General features: G+C 40.7%; 1 protein-coding gene and 1 pseudogene across 1 annotated transcript in view; both read left to right on the top strand.

Moving 5' to 3' along the window:
• Positions 1-18496, top strand: part of LOC110555995 (vomeronasal type-2 receptor 116-like) — a 34894-nt gene that overhangs the window by 4073 nt on the left and 12325 nt on the right. The window contains exon 2 of the mRNA XM_021649512.1: positions 17892-18183. Coding sequence (XP_021505187.1) covers positions 17892-18183 — 292 coding nt within the window. The remainder of the gene's footprint in view (positions 1-17891; positions 18184-18496) is intronic.
• On the top strand, positions 12426-13295 carry LOC110555996 (membrane-associated progesterone receptor component 2-like; annotated as a pseudogene).

The following is an 18496-nucleotide window of genomic DNA, read 5'->3' as shown; positions in this document are numbered from 1 at the left end:
ATATACAAAGTGTATCTACCATCTGATTAAAGTAGACTAATTCACAGGAGTACCTGTATGCAAACCATAGTATCTGTTATTCATGGTGCTTAATTTCCTTGAAAAGCAATAAAGGCAGACAGTTTTTCTCACTGTGTATGGGAGTGCTTTTCCTTCACACCAACTTAAAAATACAGCTGCCTTAGCATGCCTAAGTTGCATTTTACTAGTCCTGTGTGTATGTGTATATTAATAACTTGAAATGATTCATGTATTGGAAGAATACAAACAGTCAGATTTCAAGGTTCTTTTTCTCTTTTCGGGAGGATACTCACCAATATGAGCAGTCAATTGTGTAATTTGATCTTTATCATCCTGACAGGTGTAAGGTGGAATCTCAAAGTAGTTTTGATTTTCATTGTCCTGATGGCTAAGGATGTTAAACATTTCTCTTTTTTTTTTATTCATTTTACATCATTGCCATAGCACCCTCCCTCCTCTCCTCTCAGTCCTCCCTCCCTGTTTCCCCTATACATCGTCTCCTACTTTTCAGAGAAGGGGAGAACTCCCCTTACCCAACCACCCCAGCATATCAACTAGCATCTGGACTGAGCACAGCCTCTTCCCCTGTGGTCTGGTGAGGAAGCCTTGCCAGGGGAAAATGATTGAAAAACAGGCAATACTGTTCATGTCAGAGTTAGCGCCTCCCATTCCCCTTACTAGGGAACCTATATGAGGGCCTAGCTGCCCACTGGCTACATCTGTGTAGGGGGCCCAGGTCCAGTCCATGCATGGTCCTTGGTTGGTGCTTCAGTCTTCACCGGCCCCCATGTGCCCTGGCTAGTTGGCTTTGTGGTATTCTTGTGGAACCCTTGTCCCATCTGGGTCCTTCTACCCTTCTCCCCTCCCACTCTTCCACAAGACTTCCTGCACTCTGCCCAGTGTTTGGTTGTGGGTCTCTGCATCTGCTTAATCAGCTACTAGGTGGAGCCACTCAGAGGACAGCTATGTTGGACTCTCATCTGCAAGTACAGGAAAGTATGTTGAACATTTCTTTAAGCATTTCTTGGCAACTTGACTTTCCACTTTTGATCATTCTCTACTTAGCTCTGTACCCTGTTTTTTAATTGGATTATTTTATTTGATGAAGTATAGCTGATTGAGTTCTTTATATATTTTGGATATTAGCCCTCTAACAAATAAAGAGTTGATGAAAATTTTTTCCCGTTCTGGAAGCTGCTGTTTTGTCCTATTGACAGAGTCCATTCCCTTACAGAAGCTTTCCAATTTCATGAAGTCTCATTTATTAATTGTTAGTCTTAGTGCTGGTGCTAACAATCAGTGTTCTGTTCAAAAAGTTAACTCCTATGCCAAAGCATTCAAGGGTACTTTCTCTTCTGTTGGGTTTAGTGTACTAGTATTATGTTGAAGTCTTTGATCCATCTGGACTTAAGTTTTCTGTGGAGTGATAAATATGGATCTATTTGCATTTTTCTACATGTAGACATCCATTTTTCTACATGTAGACATTGTTAAAGATGCTTTTTTTTTCCATTTGGAAAAAAATTTGGCTTTGGCTTCTTTGTCAAAAATCAAGTGTCTGTTGGAGTATGGGTTAATTTCTGGGTTTTCAATTTCAGTTTGATTCCATTGATCTACTTGTGTGTTTTTATGCCAATATCGTGCAGTTTTTATTACTAGTATTTTGTAGTACTGTTTGAGATCAGGAATGGTGATAATTCCAGTTCTTTTATTGAACACGATTGTTTTAGCTATCTTGATGGGGTTTTTTTCTATATAAAATTGAGAATTGCTCTTTCCAGATCTGTAAAGAATTTTCTTGGAATTTTGATGGGAATAGCATTGAATCTATAGATTGCTTTTGCTAAAATGGCCATTTTTACTATGTTAATCCTACTGTTCCTTGAGCATTGGAGATTTTTTCATCTTCTGATATCTTCTTCAATTTCTTTCTACAACTACTTAAAGTTCTTGTCATACAGTACATTCACTTGATTTGTTAGAGTTACAACAAACTATTTTATATTAATTGCATCTATTGTGAAAGGTGTCATTTCCCTAATTTTTTCAGCCTGATTATCATTTGTATAAAGGAAGGCTACTGATTTTTTTTTTTTTTAGCAAATTTTGTATCCAGCCACTTTGCTAAAGGTGTTTATCAGCTGTAGGAATTCTCTGGTAGAATTTGAGGTCACTTATGTATACATTATATCATTTGTGAAGAACAATGTTTTGATTTCTTCCTTTCTAATTTGTATCTACTTGATCACCTTTAATTGTCTTATTGTTCTAGCTAGAACTTCAAATACTGTGTTGAATAGATATGGACAGACTTGTTTTGTCCCTGATTGTAGTGGAATTACTTTAAGTTTCTCTCCACTATGACATGTATATTGCCTTTATTGTGTTTAGGTATGTGCCCTGTATCCCTGATCTCTCCAAGACTATCAACATGAAGAAGTGTTGTGTTTTTGTCAAAGCTTTGTCAGCACCCAATGAAAGGGTAATGTGGCTTTTTTTCTTTCAGTTTGTTTATATGGTGTATTATGTTGATGGATTTTCACATGTTGAAGCATCCCTGTATCCACGGGATGAAACCTACTTGATTATGGTGAATGATAACTTTTTGTAGTCTTGGATTCAGTTTTCAAGTATTTTATTGAGTATTTTTGCATCAATTTCCATAAGGGAAATTGGTCTGAAGTTCTTCCTCTTTGTTGAGTCTTTCTGTGGTTTACACATTAGGGTGACTATGACCTCATAGAATGAGTTAGGCAATGTTTGTTCTGTTTCTAGTCTGTGGAATACTTTGAAGAAAAAAAGTCTGGTAGAATTTTGTGCTAAAACCAACTGGTCCCATTCTCTTTTGGTTAGGAGACTTTTAATGACTGCTTCTGTTTCCTAACTAGTTATGGGTCTATTTAAATTGTTTATCTGGTCTTGATTTAATGTTGGGAAGTGATATCTATCAAGAAAATCATACATTTTGTTTATATTTTCCAAGTTTGTGAAGTACTGATTCTTTGGATTTTCTCAGTCTCTGTTGTTATGTCCCCCATTTTCATTTCTGATTTTGTTAATTTGGATATTGTCTCTCTGCCTTTTAGTTAGTTTGGCTAAGAGTTTCTCTATCTTGGTGATATTCTCAAAGAATTAGCTCTTGGCTTCCTTGATACTTTATTGTTGTCTTTGTTTCTAATTTCTTAATTTCAGCCATGAGTTTATTTCTTGCCATCTACTTCTCTTGGGTGTGTTTTCTTCTTGTTCTAAGATTTCAGGTATGTTATTAAATTGCTAGTATGAAATCCTTCCAATTTCTTTTTCTTTTCTTTTTTTTTCTTTATGTTTTTTTCACTTAGCACTGCTTTTGTTGTGTCCCATAGATTTGGATATAATGTGCCCTCATTTTCATTGAATTCTAGAAAATCTTTAATTTCTTTCTCTATTGCTTCCCTGACCCAGTGATCATTGAGTGGAAAGTTGTTCAGTTTCTGTGAGTTTGTAGGCTTTCTATTGTTTCTGTTGTTTTTGAAATCCAGCTTTAATCAATGGTGGTCTGAGAAGATACAATAACTATTTCAATTTTCTTGTCACTGTTGAGGTTTGCTTGGAGACCAGCTCTATGGTCGACTTTGAAGAAGGTCCCATGAGGTGCTAAGAAGAAGGTATATTCTTATATGTTTGGGTGAAATGTTCTGTAGATATCCATTGGGTTTACTTGACTCATAACATCAGTTGGTTTCATTATTTCTCTGTTTAGTTTCTGTAGTCACCTGCAACCACCAATAGTAACCGCCTGCACAAGGGGCTGGGAATTAAAAGAGACAGAGAACATGAAGAAGTGACACCAAGACAGTGTCAATCAAGGCGCCACCTTTATTACAGAGTAAACCACTTATATAGGTACTTTCCAAGTAAACATATCCAAGCAAAACAAGAAACTTAATCAAGCAAAACAGGAGGCTTAACTAGGCAAAACAGGGGGCTTAACTAGGCAAAACAGGAGGCTTAACTAAGCAAAACAGGAGGTGTCTGCTGAAAACAACAAGAATAGCGAGCCAGCATGACTTGCACGCACGTGACCATCTCAGGTCCAATGGAATGGCTACCTGAAGTTTCTGTCTCAATGACCTGCCCATTGGTGACAGTGGGTTGTTGAAGTCTCCCACTATTAATGTGTGTGGTTTGATTTGAAATTTAAGCTTTATTAATGTTTCTTTTATATGGGTGATTTGAGGCATAGATGTTCAGAATGTCATCTTGGTGGGTTTCTTTGATGAGTATGAAGTGTCCTTCCATATCTCTTTTTATTAATATTGGTAGAAAATTATTTTGTTGGAGATGAGAATGGCTAATGTAGTTTCTTTCTTGGGTCTGTCTGCTTGAAAACTTTTTTTCAGCCCTTTACCCCGCAGTAATATCTATCTTTGTTGCGAAGGTGTGTTTCATGTATGTAGCAGAATGGTGGATCCTGTTTTCTCATGCATTTTGTTACCCTATGTCTTTTTATTGGAGAATTGAGTCCATTGATGCTGAGAGATATTAATGACCGGTGATTGCTAATTCCTGTTAATTTAATGTTAGTGGAGTTAGAGCATCCATTTGTCTGTGCTTCCCTTCTTTTATTTTTGCTGGTGTGGAAATTTCCTGTGTTTTCTTGAGTGTAGTTCACTTCCTTGGGTTGGATTTTCCCTTCTAGTATTTTCTGTAGGACTGTGAAGTGTAAGTTTCTGGTCTCTTTGAAGACTCGGTTGAGTCATGGTATGCTTTGCTAGAAGCTGTCTTGTGAAAGGGCATGTGATATTTTGCTGGAGGCTGGCTTGTGAGAGGGCACATAATGTTTCACTGTGAGCTATCTTATGTGAGGGGTGTGATTTTGGCCAGCTGCAAACATCTGTTGTAAACTCTGAGTAAAGGAGATATATAGAAGCTCATGGACAGTGAGACATTGCTTTTTGGATCAACATTGCTGTGCTGATCTTTGTGCTTTGACATTTGACTTTGCAGAGAGAAACATTCCAGAGAACTTTTTGATGTAATTCAACTGGCATTTGCTGACTTGTCCTGATCTTTTGAATCATACTGATTCATGTTGCTGCTTGGTGTTGGCCTTTGGACTGGACTGCTGGTATCTGGACAATGAAGAGTGAACTCATTCCAATAAAACTACTTGTAAAAAGGTTTACAACCCCCTTTAGCTAATAACCTTCTTTCTCCTGTATTTCTGGTCTGTGGGTGAAATGGAAATAGAAGCTTTGAAGAACCCTAAATAAAGTAGGTTTGGAGAAAAATCTAAGCCATCAGGTTTTGATGGGTTGGCAATGTTATTTAAGGAGGTAGGTAAAATAGTGGCTATTGCTGCTGGGTGATCTCCTGTCTTGCTCCAAGAGGGGGTTTCTGGTCTTGCTTTGTGGTCTTCATATATGCCATTTTGAAAAAGATTGGAGGAAAGCTGAAAACTCAGAATATTCATTCAGTTCTCTTGTGTTAAAAATGATTGCAGAGTTGGCTATGCACCTCAAGAGTTTGTGAATAGAGGTTGAGGTGCTTGGAAAGCAAAAGGAGCCAGTGGGAAGAGAACACCAGAGTTCAGGCTTGGTGTCTGACACAGGAAGTTTCCCACACAATAAAAGCACACTAGGCTGGAAGACAAGCTGCCACCCTACCCTGCTCCACATACTTTCGCTACCAGGTGCCCAGAGCACCCCCATGAGGCAAGTGGCTGGGAGGAGCAGAAGGCTGTACAGGGTAATTGGGTTACTGTTGAGCCAAGTGCACCACCAGAGGAGTTGCCTAGGACTATACAGGGAACATCAGCCTTCCCAGTATTTGTGCAGCTTATGCCTGCTAATGATGGTGATGAAGCTTATGAGGAGATGATGTGACTTCCAATAAACATGCTGGGTTTAAAACATTTGTAGAGTCTCTTTAAGCTCTGCCCTGCAGACTATCAAAGCAGATGCTGAGACTTATGGGCAAACTTTGGGCAGAGTGCAGGGAATCTTAGGAAAGAAGTGGGAAACAGTAAGATCTGGAGAGGACAGGAACTCCACAAGGAGAGCAACAGATCCAAAAATCTGAGCACCAGGGGTCTTTTTGTAAGACCTGGGGTCTCACAGCTCAGGATTTCAATGGCACCCTTCCCAGAAACTCCCCCAGACCAAGATTCATTGCAAAAGCAAGAGGTTTATTAACCATTGTACAATGGGGTCACCCCTGCTGGTCAGCAAAGAGTGGCACCGGGAGACAAAGGCCTTTAGGTTTTTAAAAGAAAAATTGCGGGAAATTTGAAGTTGCAGTTTTGGCAATTTAGGATTGGATGAGGAAGCTATAAAGTAAGATAATTGGTTAGTCTTAGGTGCTCAAGCTTGGCCAGTCCTGCCAAGTGTGGATGCAGCTGCAATTTAAGGTGGGGGTGGTTAGCTCATCCTTGAAGATTAGGGGCTACAGACTTTTGGCTGGAGGTCAAAAGCTACTCAGAAGAAGTCTAGGTTCGTTGCTAAGAAACGCTATCTCAAGGACAACGGTCTGGTCCTTCTTTTGCTGAGTGAAGGTCATTGCTTGCTTGCCCTTTTTTTATATCTGCCCTCACAGATAGGGTCACATTCCTTCACTCTCTGGAAAGATACTAAGAGGCTTTAGCTTAACCTGGACTTAAAACTCAAAACTATAGGCTTTAGAAGACATATAGGTTACAAAGTTAGTCTAACCTTTTCATTTCCCCCTTCTCCTTGTAACTGCTTCAATCATGAAGCAGCTGCAGAGTGAGAATTTTATCTTAAGAAAAAAAATTTTTTTTTCTTTTGACTCAACATTTCAGCCTGTAGAATGGGACAATGATCCGTCTTCTGGAATTTCTTCATGCTGATGATTGGATCGTTGATATCTCAGTTTGAAAGAGGCTGAAATGCTGGTCAAAAGTTGGGGAGAGTACATGGGTAAAGATTACTAGGAGCCAGTCAAAGGCTGATCAATGAGGCAGTCCTTAACAGTCTCTGGTTAGTTGATCCAATTGAAGAGACAGGGAGCAGTCATGTCAGCTTCCAACAAGTCCAGATTTCAGTTTGCAGCCCAGAGTCAACCAGGTGAAAATCTGCTGAGACAAATTCAGACTAGAGACAGAAGTTAAGATTTGTCTGTTAAATGGAAAAAGTGAGGAATCCCAACAGCAAGGAAAAACTCTTCTGGGATCCATTTGAGCTATGCCAGATCTAGGTCTCATGACCTTTTGATTTTTATAAACTCATATGAATTTTTGGTACACAAAAGGAAATATATATATATATATATATATATATATATATATACTCAGAAAAGTAACATATCAGCAAATATAATACAGCAACATTTTGAGAGTAACAGGTAAAAACTATATCCAACAGAATTGGTACCAGTCAGCTGTTTGTTTTATATCTTTTATAAACAACTTAAGTGTGTCCATGTGGCAGCCTTTTTGGAGTTAACAGCATCTGAGCAGCGGAACTCAGCCTCTTGGCTATTTTTTAAAGTCCAGTCTCTCACAGACTGACCTTGGTGGTCTTACAGCGGACTGCTCTGACCCTGAGAAACTCCGTGTAATCATAGTAACTAGACAGCAGGCTCTGTGCAACCTTGAGTAAGTCCTCCTATATTTTGGCTAAGTAAAATTGCCTGCGTGAGAAACTGCTTGTACTTTTTTTTTAACTTAAGTGTTAACCTGACGTCCATTAAATTGACACTTTGATCAGTATGTAGACCAACATTTTTTAGATTTTTATAACCTGAACTCCTATATCCTCAGACCCTATATAAACTTTATATTTTTTTATTTAACTATTATTATAAGACATTGGCAACTAATGTAAAGCCTGTGAGCAGGGCAAACCTGTTTTTTTTCTTTACACAAAAGATATAGTACCTAGTAGTTTTAACTAACTAATGAACTGTCCAATGAGCTGATAGTGAACCTAACTGTCTGCTCTTTAGCTGCCAAGTTACTGTTAACTAAGCCTAGCCTTTCAGCCTAGCTGTCAATGTGATCAGAGACCTGAGAAGGATAAATTATGAGCTAAGTAAATGTACCAATCAAAATGACAGAGATGACTAGTTAGTCCATCACCTAGGCAGTGTCCCTGGATCCTGTGGTCTCCTGGCTTTCTGAGCAGAGGCAGTCCAGCCATCAGGCATAGAGGATGAGAAACTGCTGCTGTGGAAAGAGGAACAGGAGAGATTGACCTCACCTTGCCTCTCACAATGTGAGACAATGGCTCCTCAGGTGTCCCCGGCATTGTCCGTAGTTTAGGCTGGGCCCTAGCAGTGGGCCAGTTAGGGCAGTATTGCCCAGTGGTTAGCATACCACAATCCAGAGTTGTAGTCATCTGTCGTTGTTCAAATCTTCTCGGAGACCTTAGGGAGCTACTGCCAGGATTTTGGGACTTTCTGCCACAATAAACTTACATATGTTAAAATGCCATATTCATCAGATCTCTGATAAGCTTGAGGGCCAGCATATCTGAGTTACTCTTTGTTTTTATCATCTGTTTTAAACTGTGTCCTATAAAACAATGCTATTTAATCTAGTTCCAGCATATTTTTGACATGTATGTTTTAGAACTATATATTTTAAGACAAATAGGCAAACTTTATAGTTACCCATCCTAGGCTTAACCTTAAAAAAAAAAAAAACTATACAAAGACACTAGGTAGAGCTCAACATCTTAACCAACTGCAGTCATTAGCGTACCTTTAAGTCTGCTCTTTCTGAACTAAAATTAAAGTAAACCTTTTAATCAGATACAGTTTATAGAGGGGCTAGTAAATCTTGCTGATCCTACCACTTTGTATTAAAATTGAACAGTAAAAAGCTTTGCACTTAACACTAATTAGAGGACTGAACATAACTGAGAGACCTAAACAAAATGGTGGTAAACTCATGGCTCCACCCTCTTTATCTCCGGACCAGCATGGCAGCTGGCCATGTGTAACTGGAAGCCCTAAACAAATATGGCAGCGAAACTACAGCTTCACATGCTCTCTATCCTTAACCATCATGGCGGCTAGCCATGTGTTAGCACAGGCTGCGACTGGCAATACCAAACATAGCCATACCAAACCTATCAGCCAGAATTCTTTCCCCTTAAAAGAGCATAAAAAAAACATTTTGCAATGAAGAATCACCAGCCTTTTAAATGAATTATAACATATTTAAATACAGTTTTTTTCTCAAATCATATTAACTCTCTGGCTTTTTATAATACATCTACTAACCTTTTGCAACATCCTATATACCTTCTGCAACATCCTATATACATTCAGGTTTTTAGCTTTCTTTTTCTGGCTTAACCGACATTTTTGCTTTAGACAAGCTATTTTTTTTTAATATCTCTTGCTCACTCTCTCTTTCTTTTCAGACAACAGGAAAACTCTCGTTAAATTTTTTTTTTAATTTTCCCAAGGGTTGGGAAACTGTTTTAAGTTCGTTGTTAGACTGCCCAAGAGTTATTGCTTAAAAAAAATCTGATAAACTGTAGATGTTTTATCCTCTTAAACATCTAAACAATTTTTAAAACTCGTCCCTGCAATATCAAAGCAAAGTATCTTCTTTAGGAGTGAATTTACAAAGCATAACCATAATTTTAAAAGTCGAAACCAGATTTTAAGACCAAAATTTATCAGTGAAAACAACCCAATCTTCAGAACCAATATTAACTTAGAATAAGACTTTCTTCTTATCCTAAAAGGAAATAAAATCATTTTGACTCAGAGATTTTGCAACCTTTGTTTTTTTCCTGAGCCACACCATGTGGCAATTTACATTGTTGTTATTTAAGCATATGCATTTATAGACCCTACAAACACATAGTCACATATACGTGTTTTAAACAAGAATTTGAATTTAACCTTAAAACATACCCAATTATTTTTTATCATATCAACCATTTAAGACCAGTTGAAAACAATCATATAATGGTCATATATTTAAACAGACAGACAAAACTTTTTTTTTATTTATTTATACTCAGCTGTAATTTTAAACATTACAGCAAGTGCAGTTTTTTTCCTAAATTACTGTTTGATCTGTAAGTTGCAAGCCCCCTAGGTGGGAGGAGGGAAGAGAGGAGCAAGAGGGCATGGTGAGCTCCTGCCGCTCACTTCCCTGCTGAGCTGGCATGAAGGCAAGGGGGAGGAGTTTTTTCTCACTCTCGGCAGCCAGAGCAGCTCCTATCATGGAGCAGCTATGGTGCCAATCCCCGCCTAGCCATGTCTAAAGACTTCCACCTAGCAAGCCCATGAGCCTTGCCTGCTCCCTTCGCTCCCTTGTGAGCTTTACTCTAGCTTACCTCCCCCGCAGATCTTGAACCTGCTTCCTGGCTGGGCCTCTCCCCTCCCCCGTGCTCTTTGGCTGTCCATCGCAACAAGGGGCCACATCAAGCCCATGCCCTGCTGGGTGTGCATTGTTACTCCACAGATGTTCAAGTGCCTGAGCACAGCCTGCCCAAGCTCCAGCCCCAGCTCCACATGTCTCCCCAGCCACCCGAAAGCATTTCCTCCTTGGCTCCCTCGGGAGGGAGAGCACACTGCTTGGTGTCCTGCCATGCAGCCATGTGCACTCCCGGGCCGAGAACTAGTTCTAATTTTAACTATCCTCTGTCCAAATTTTCATCAGTCCAAGTCTACAAAGAAACAGACACAGAAAAATACATACATACATGAGAAACACAGGATTTAAATTGCTGGGGGAGCAGAATCTCTCTGCTCCTCCCTGTTCACAGAAAGGGGCAAGCTGAGTGTCCTACAGGATGTCCCATGGACTTGGCATTAATGACATGTCTGTCTGCCTTAATGAAACCGTTCCAGGCGAGTGGCCTCGAACCACTCAGGGGACTCGAACCCCTTCTACAGATGCTCTCGAGCTAGACCATCTCCCTGTCAAAAGAGTCAGAGAGGCAACAACAACAGAAACACAAAGAATCAGGCAAGTAATCAAACAAGGACACCCTTGTGAGTGGTACCACAGTACTCTGATAGAACGGCTGCCTGGTAGCGGTCGTTCTCTACGAAAATCAGACGGGAGGAGAACCGTCTCAGATCCAACCTCCCAAACGGAAACTGGGGCGTCCCCCAGTTCCCAGTCAAGTGATATTCTGACACGTCTGTCAATTGCAATGACTGATCAGATGACCAAAAAGGTCCAGATAGGCGCCTAAACTGAAACAGATTGGTACCACAGAAATCTAATTGAGAGGCTGCCTCATGGCAGCCATCTCTGACAAGAAACAGATTGGTAAGACAGAAACAGACTAACCTGTTCCGAGCTCGACCTCCGAATTCAGTCTGATGAGGGTTGGGGAAGGGGCACGCCCTTTCCCGGCCAAACACACCAAAAATGCACCAAAAACCTGGGGTCTCACAGCTCAGGAGTTCAATGGCACCCTTCCCAGAAACTCCCCCAGACCAAGACTCGTTGCAAAAGCAAGAGGTTTATTAACCATTGTACAACGGGGTCACCCCTGCTGGTCAGCAAAGAGTGGCACCGGGAGACAAAGGCCTTTAGGTTTTTAAAAGAAAAATTGCGGGAAATTTGAAGTTGCAGTTTTAGCAATTTAGGATTGGATGAGGAAGCTATAAAGTAAGATAATTGGTTAGTCTTAGGTGCTCAAGCTTGGCCAGTCCTGCCAAGTGTGGATGCAGCTGCAATTTAAGGTGGGGGTGGTTAGCTCATCCTTGAAGATTAGGGGCTACAGACTTTTGGCTGGAGGTCAAAAGCTACTCAGAAGAAGTCTAGGTTCGTTGCTAAGAAACGCTATCTCAAGGACAAGGGTCTGGTCCTTCTTTTGCTGAGTGAAGGTCATTGCTTGCTTGCCCTTTTTTTATATCTGTCCTCACAGATAGAGTCACATTCCTTCACTCTCTGGAAACGTACTAAGAGGCTTTAGCTTAACCTGGACCTAAAACTCAAAACTATAGGCTTTAGAAGACATATAGGTTACAAAGTTAGTCTAACCCTTTCATTTTCTGAGACTGATACTCCAACCAAGGACGATGCATGGAGATAACCTAAGACCCCTGCACAGATGTAGCCTGTGGCGGTTCAGTATCCAGGTAGGTTCCATTGTAATAGGAACAGGGACTGCCTCTGACATGAACTGATTGGCCTGCTTTTTAATAACCTCCCCCTGAGGGGGGAGCAGCCTTACCAGGCCACAGAAGAAGACAATACAGCCATTCCTGATGAGACCTAATAGACTAGGATCAGAAGGAAGGAAAAGAAGACCTCCCCTACCAGTGGGCTTGGGGAGGGGCATGTGTGCAGAGGGGATAGGAAGGGAGGGATTGGGAGGGGGGAAGCGAGGGAACCACAGGCGGGATACAAAGTGAATAAAGTGTACTTAATAAAGAATTTTTAAAAAAGAGTCGGGGCCGGGAGGAGGGAGGCGCTGGCAGTGATGGAGGTGGGTGATGGAGACTTAAAGCTAGGCACCCTGGGGAGCGACGCGGAGCGTGGTGGCGACGGGAGTCCGGGTGGCGCGGGAGCGACGACGGCGGGCGGTGGGGGAGCAGTTGGGTGGCGGCACTGCTGACGACCGGGCTGGGAGATGCTGTTGAACGTGACACTGGTGCTGCTGGGGCCTACCGGCTGTGGGTGCCCTGGGGGCTCCGGGATCTGGGCTCAGGGCCGGGGCGGGTGAGGAGAGCCCGGCCTCCGCGCTGCCACGCATGAAGAAGCGGGACTTCAGCCTGGAGCAGCTGCGCCAGGACGCATCCTGGTCGGGGTCAATGGAAGAGTCTTCGACGTGACCGAAGGCAGCAAATTCTACGGCCCCGCGGGGCCATATGGGATCTTTGCTGGCAGGGACGGCTCCAGGGGGCTGGCAACGTTCTGCCTGGATAAGGATGCACTTAGAGTATGACGACCTCTCAGATTTGAACGCGGTGCAAATGGAGAGTGTTCGAGAATGGGAAATTTTAAAGAAAAATAATATGATTATGTAGGCAGACTCCTAAAGCCAGGGGAAGAACCCTCAGAGTACACAGATGAGGAGGACACCAAGGATCACAGTAAACAGGACTGAACTTTGTGAACAACCAAAGCCAGGGGCCTTCAAAACTGCAACTCTTACTCCTTCCAGAGAATGTCCAGTCCTTGGGTGTGATGCACCTGCTGTGAGAAACATTTCACCAGAGTGTACAAGATAATGTGCCTCACTCTGAAGACCTGAATACGAGGCGTTGTTTGTGCTGCCGGTTGAATTTGTTGCAGTTGTCTGTAATGTCTGGTGGGCTTCATCATCCTGAGGAGACAGGGCCTTCTTAACAGCAAGAAAATCACCAGGTTGATTTTACCCGCTTCCCTCCCTCTCTTCCTTCCTCCTTCCCTCTTCCCTCTCTCTGCCTTCCTGTTTCCCTCCCCTCCCTGTCTCTCTTTTAAAACAAAACAAGAAAGTATCAAGACAACCACATAGGTATTTGCTACTCAAGTGTGCTGCTCTCTGAAAGCAGCAAGGGATCCTGTTTTGCAGGCTGCTTCATTTGTATTAAGGGAAGAGCCTTGGGCAGAGGAGGGGGGTTGCACACTCATTTAAGAAGTTAAGGCTACTGAAACATGAAAACATGGATTCCCAAACTTTTCTTTCGGGGCTTGTCAGGCAAGAGGAAATCTGTCCTTCTGAGAAAGATTTGGAAGTTTGAGGGATTTCCAGTGGATTGAAGTCAGCAGTTCCCAGCTAAGATAATTTGAAACCAGTTTTCTTTTTTTCCTTCCTTCTGCTAGGTCAAATAAATATTAATTGCGCCTTATTTCACTTCCATAAACTTGAATTACTTTTAGGGAAAGCCCCTCTGTGAATTCAGAAGTCACTAAGAGCAGCATTGAGACTGAGGTTGTCATTCCGTGTAGAATGAAAGAGGAGTACTCAGTGTTAACTGCCATGTGTTACTACACAATAGCTAGCTAGCATTGTGATGGCCAAATGCATCCCTTGTGCTTTTTCTTTTCCAAGAAAATTGAAAATCAACAACTCTTCCCCAACAGCTGCCTAATTTTAGGAGTCTGACTTTCACATTTGTCAGTGGCGTGGGTGTGTGGGGCCGTGGTATGAATGTCTGTGTGGGTGAGTCTGGATGTGTGTGAGAGCACTTTGGGAAGGACTCTCTGCGATGCTGTAAATACAAGTACCGTTTAATAAAGCATCTGCAATAAACCAAATTAGCTCGAGTTGGACTCTAAATGCAGAGCCATGAGCCAGTGTGTCATATATTAATAACACTGCATTTGATTAAGGATGAGAAGGAAGAAAGAGAGAGAGAGAGAAGAAAGAGAAAGAAGAAACTCTTGGAAATGAAAGCCTGCCCCTGGTTAGCCAAGTTGTACCTCCCCCCATGCTCATCCAAGGCAGGTCCACTTTGGTAGATGGTTCAGGTAAGATGTGATGTATTCTGTGCTTAGCCTTTGCTGCCAGTGGGTATGCTAGGGGCACCAGCCTTCCAAGCAGGAGCTGACATAAAAACACAGTATTGTGCCGATCGCTAGTAAATCCCTTGCTTGTTATTTGAAAAAGTTATATTTCAGAGCCTGCTTAGACCAGATTTTGGCTTCATCATGATGGATTCTTGGTCAGAAGCAGGTTGCTCCCACATAGAAAAGCCCAGATTTTGGTGACATTAAAAGACTTGTACCTGATGGGTGTAATGCAAGCAGAAGCCATCAAAAGATGCAACAGGAAGCAGAGAAGGGTGCAAAATGCTACACTCTTAGCATATTGGAATATTCTCTAGGAAAGTGTGGTGATCACCAAATCCTGGCTGAAGAACTCTTGTGAAGACTAAGGCATGTTGGTAAATGCTTTCTTTTTTATGTAAAATATTTTCTAAAAACAAATTGTTAAAGTATATACCTTACTCTGTAGTAAACTGGTATATCTGGACACTGAGCCTGAAGGTTGATAATCTGCATTTGTGAGAAGCCCAGGTATTGATGCAGTAAAAACAATGCATTTTTTTTAAAAAAAAAAGGAAGTGTTTTGTGTTTTGTACTTTAAATAAATTGTATTCTATAGATTAAAAAAAGAAGAGTCTCTTTAAGGTATGGGATGCATTCACCATTCATTAAACAAGTATTAAATACCTGAGCTATACAAAACAGACTTATTCCCAAAGATTGGAAGAGTTTGGTGTCAGCTGTTGTAGAAACTGGTCAGCAATTGCAATGGTTATCGTGGTGGAGGGACAAAGCCATGAAAATGAAAAATAGGATTTAGGGGGATAAATATTGTTAAAGAGCAGCTGCTTGGTAAAGGACATTATGCTGATTTTACAAGAGCAAATCTGCTCTGATGTCATACTTAAACAATGTCATGCTGCAGCTTTAAGATCATGGGACATGGTTAAGGAGCCGGGTTAAAAAAAAAATTCCTTTACTAAAGCAATACAAGGCCCTGCAACTCAAGTTGCAGTATTAATATAAAGCAAAAAGCAACTGTGTACAACACAGCGAATACTCACAATTTGGTAAAGCCCAAACCAGGAAATAAATCATCAACAGAGAGAGCCTAACTTCAGAACGTGTTTGTCTACAGCCTATGTGTGTCCATGGAAACATCACAGTAAGGTGTCTAACATGCCCGAGGTTCAGAGCAGTGGAGTCCAGTGCATCTTAGCTGGCAGTTATAGCTCCAAGAGGAATTAAATCAGTTTCCATGTACCTGTGATGAAGCCTGCCCATGAGTTAAGGACAGGTCCTCAGATCTCCTAGTATTTAACTTTCAGTCTTACAACCACAAAAAAAACAAATGTTTCTTGATCAAGCCACTAAGACTTAATTCAAGAACAGCCAGATCATTCAAGCTGTCTGAACAACAGATGATATAGCTATAATAATTAATCTTTATGCATATGTTTGTTTGGTATATGTGTTTCTCTGTAATGTGGTGTGACATGTGTTTGTGCGTGTATATGCATGCACGCTTGTGTGTGAATGGATGCTATATTAAAAACTATTTCAGATGGGGGTCATCATCATCCACCATATTTAATGGGTCCTTTTGTAGCCCATGGGATGATGGAGATCTCCTGCCTCTAACCCCATTTCACCAAAAGAGTAACAGGTTTATGCATGTGCACTGCAATACCCATTTGTTCTTGCAATATGCAGATGTAAACTCGGTTTTCCCATTTGCACTGCAGGCATGTTACCTTCCGATCTAGTTATTCATTCATTTACTATTAGTCAGTAGGGAAGAAAATAACTTGTACTCTTTAACAACAAAATTTACACATACATGAAGGAAAAATATGATGTTCACAAAAGTTAGTTTCATTAGGGTAGTATTTTGCAAATAGTTCTTTGATTTGTGTGTCAAAGTTCATTCCCATGTTAACATACGTTTAGGGATTCATAAAAATGCAATGTTATTTTCTCCATGTTGGTAAGATCTGTGGAAAGGAGATGAATAACATTTTAAGCTCATGAGAAAACAAAACAGGCCTGGCATCTGTGTGTATGGAATGATCCAGAGAAGCTCAGGTTATTTAATAATCAAGGCTTTTCCTCAATGGAAAATAGCAATCTAAAACCATCAAAATCTAAGCACTAGGGTATTTAAAATATTAAGAAAAGTAGAATTTTGGAAAGGCAGTGATATTTGGAGGAAATACATAGAATAGGACAACTGAAATATAAATGTGAGACAATTAGGAAGATAAAATATTAAATGTTATCTCACTTTTCACCAAAAATATGAACTGGGCTTTGGAGAAAATTCACTAAGGAAAGTGCTTGCCATTACAGTATGAAGACCTAAGTTTGATCTTTGGTACAGATGTATCTTTCAGGGCACAGTGGTGAACACCTTTGGTTCTAGTTTGGGAGTCTGGAGAAAGGTGGATCTCTAAATCTTGTTGTCTTCACTGCTTAGCCATCTCAGTAAACTCCCTGACAATGAGAGACTATGACTTCAGGATGTGAGTCCTCCCTACAGCAGTAGCACACTCAGTCCTAAAGGGGATGTATCCATAAAATTCATTCAGGGCTCAGGGATGCTGCAGAAAAGGAGGCAAAAAATTCAGAGCCAGAAAAGATGGAGAACACAAAGACCTTCTAAACATAGCAGGGCTGATCACAAATGAATTCACAGAGACTGTGGAAGCATGAACAGGGCCTGTACCGATCTAAGACAGATGGTATACCAGTGCTGAGAGGGGAAATGGACACAAGCCCCCATCTTTAATTGAGATGCCATCTCCAATCTATCACAATCCGCCATTCCTAACCCAGTGGCAAATAAAGAAATTAGTTCTCTCCAAGGGAGTCTCCTTGGATATACAAACTATTCTTAAGGCCAGGCCCCATGCTCAGTAGTAGGTGGAAAACAAAATAAGCAGACTCAGTTGCATTAGGGAAGTAAAATTTTTTGACCTTACATGTTTTTTATGTACATCTCATGTTTGAGGGTTTTCGTTTGTTTTTATGTACCAGTGCATCTCTATGCGTCTCTGTGTTTCTGTTCTTTTTCTTTGAACCTTTTTCTTCTGTCTGTTTGTGTGCTTGTTTACTTGTTCTCTTACAGCTTGTTAGTTTTTATCCCGATTTATTAATATTTAGATGCCTTTTGTCTTTTAGTAACAGAAATTAAGAAAGTGTGGATTTCAGTGGGAGGGGATTTGGGCAAGACCTAAAAAAAGTTGGTGAATGGATTGCATGAAAACAAACAAAAAAAAACCCTATTTTTAATGAAAAAGAAATAATGCTTTTATTCTGATTCCAAAAAAAAATAATGGGAATATATTTTATTTTAAACATGGGTTATTGGAGACAGAAGCATTCAAACTGTAAGTCATTGCACTAAACTTGCACATACATTATGTAGTATGTGGAACAAGCTTTTCTTTTAAATATTGTTCTACCTTCTGTCCAGGTTTAAGTTGAAGAACTACCAATGTATTTTGGCCATGAAGTTTGCCATTGAGGAGATCAACAGTAACCCCTATCTTTTACCCAACACATCCCTCGGATTTGAAGTCCATAATGTCCCATATGGTCAAAAGAATACTCTGGCCAGTGTTTTTTGCTCACTTTCAGGGCTTAGTCATGGCATTCCTAACTACAGATATAAAACAGAGAGGAACTCAGCTGCTGTACTTACAGGTCCATCATGGGCAATATCTGAATACATAGGGACATTGCTGGATCTTTACAAATTTCCACAGGTGAGAGGGGGTAAGGAGATAGAACATGATGTCAGTACTACTTGATGACATTTGAGGTGGCTGTGAGGGAAAAGAGGGAAACTGAATCACTCTTCATGGATAGGAAAATGATGCAGACTGTTGATGATACATCTATATTTCTGTAGCTAAAAATAGAGAGAATGGGAAAAGTAGAGTAGACACAGCACACTGTTGAGCCTCTGAATATTTTCTGTGCTTTTCTGGAAAACACATGAGAAGACAGATTTGTCCTTCAAAACAGGATTGTCCTAAAGGCTTCAAAGCATTTATGTAGAATTGAGTTGACTCTTAT

The sequence above is a fragment of the Meriones unguiculatus genome, chromosome 14 (genome assembly GCF_030254825.1).
Source record: "Meriones unguiculatus strain TT.TT164.6M chromosome 14, Bangor_MerUng_6.1, whole genome shotgun sequence".
NCBI lineage: Eukaryota > Metazoa > Chordata > Mammalia > Rodentia > Muridae > Meriones > Meriones unguiculatus.
This window is presented reverse-complemented; position numbering and strand designations above follow the sequence as displayed.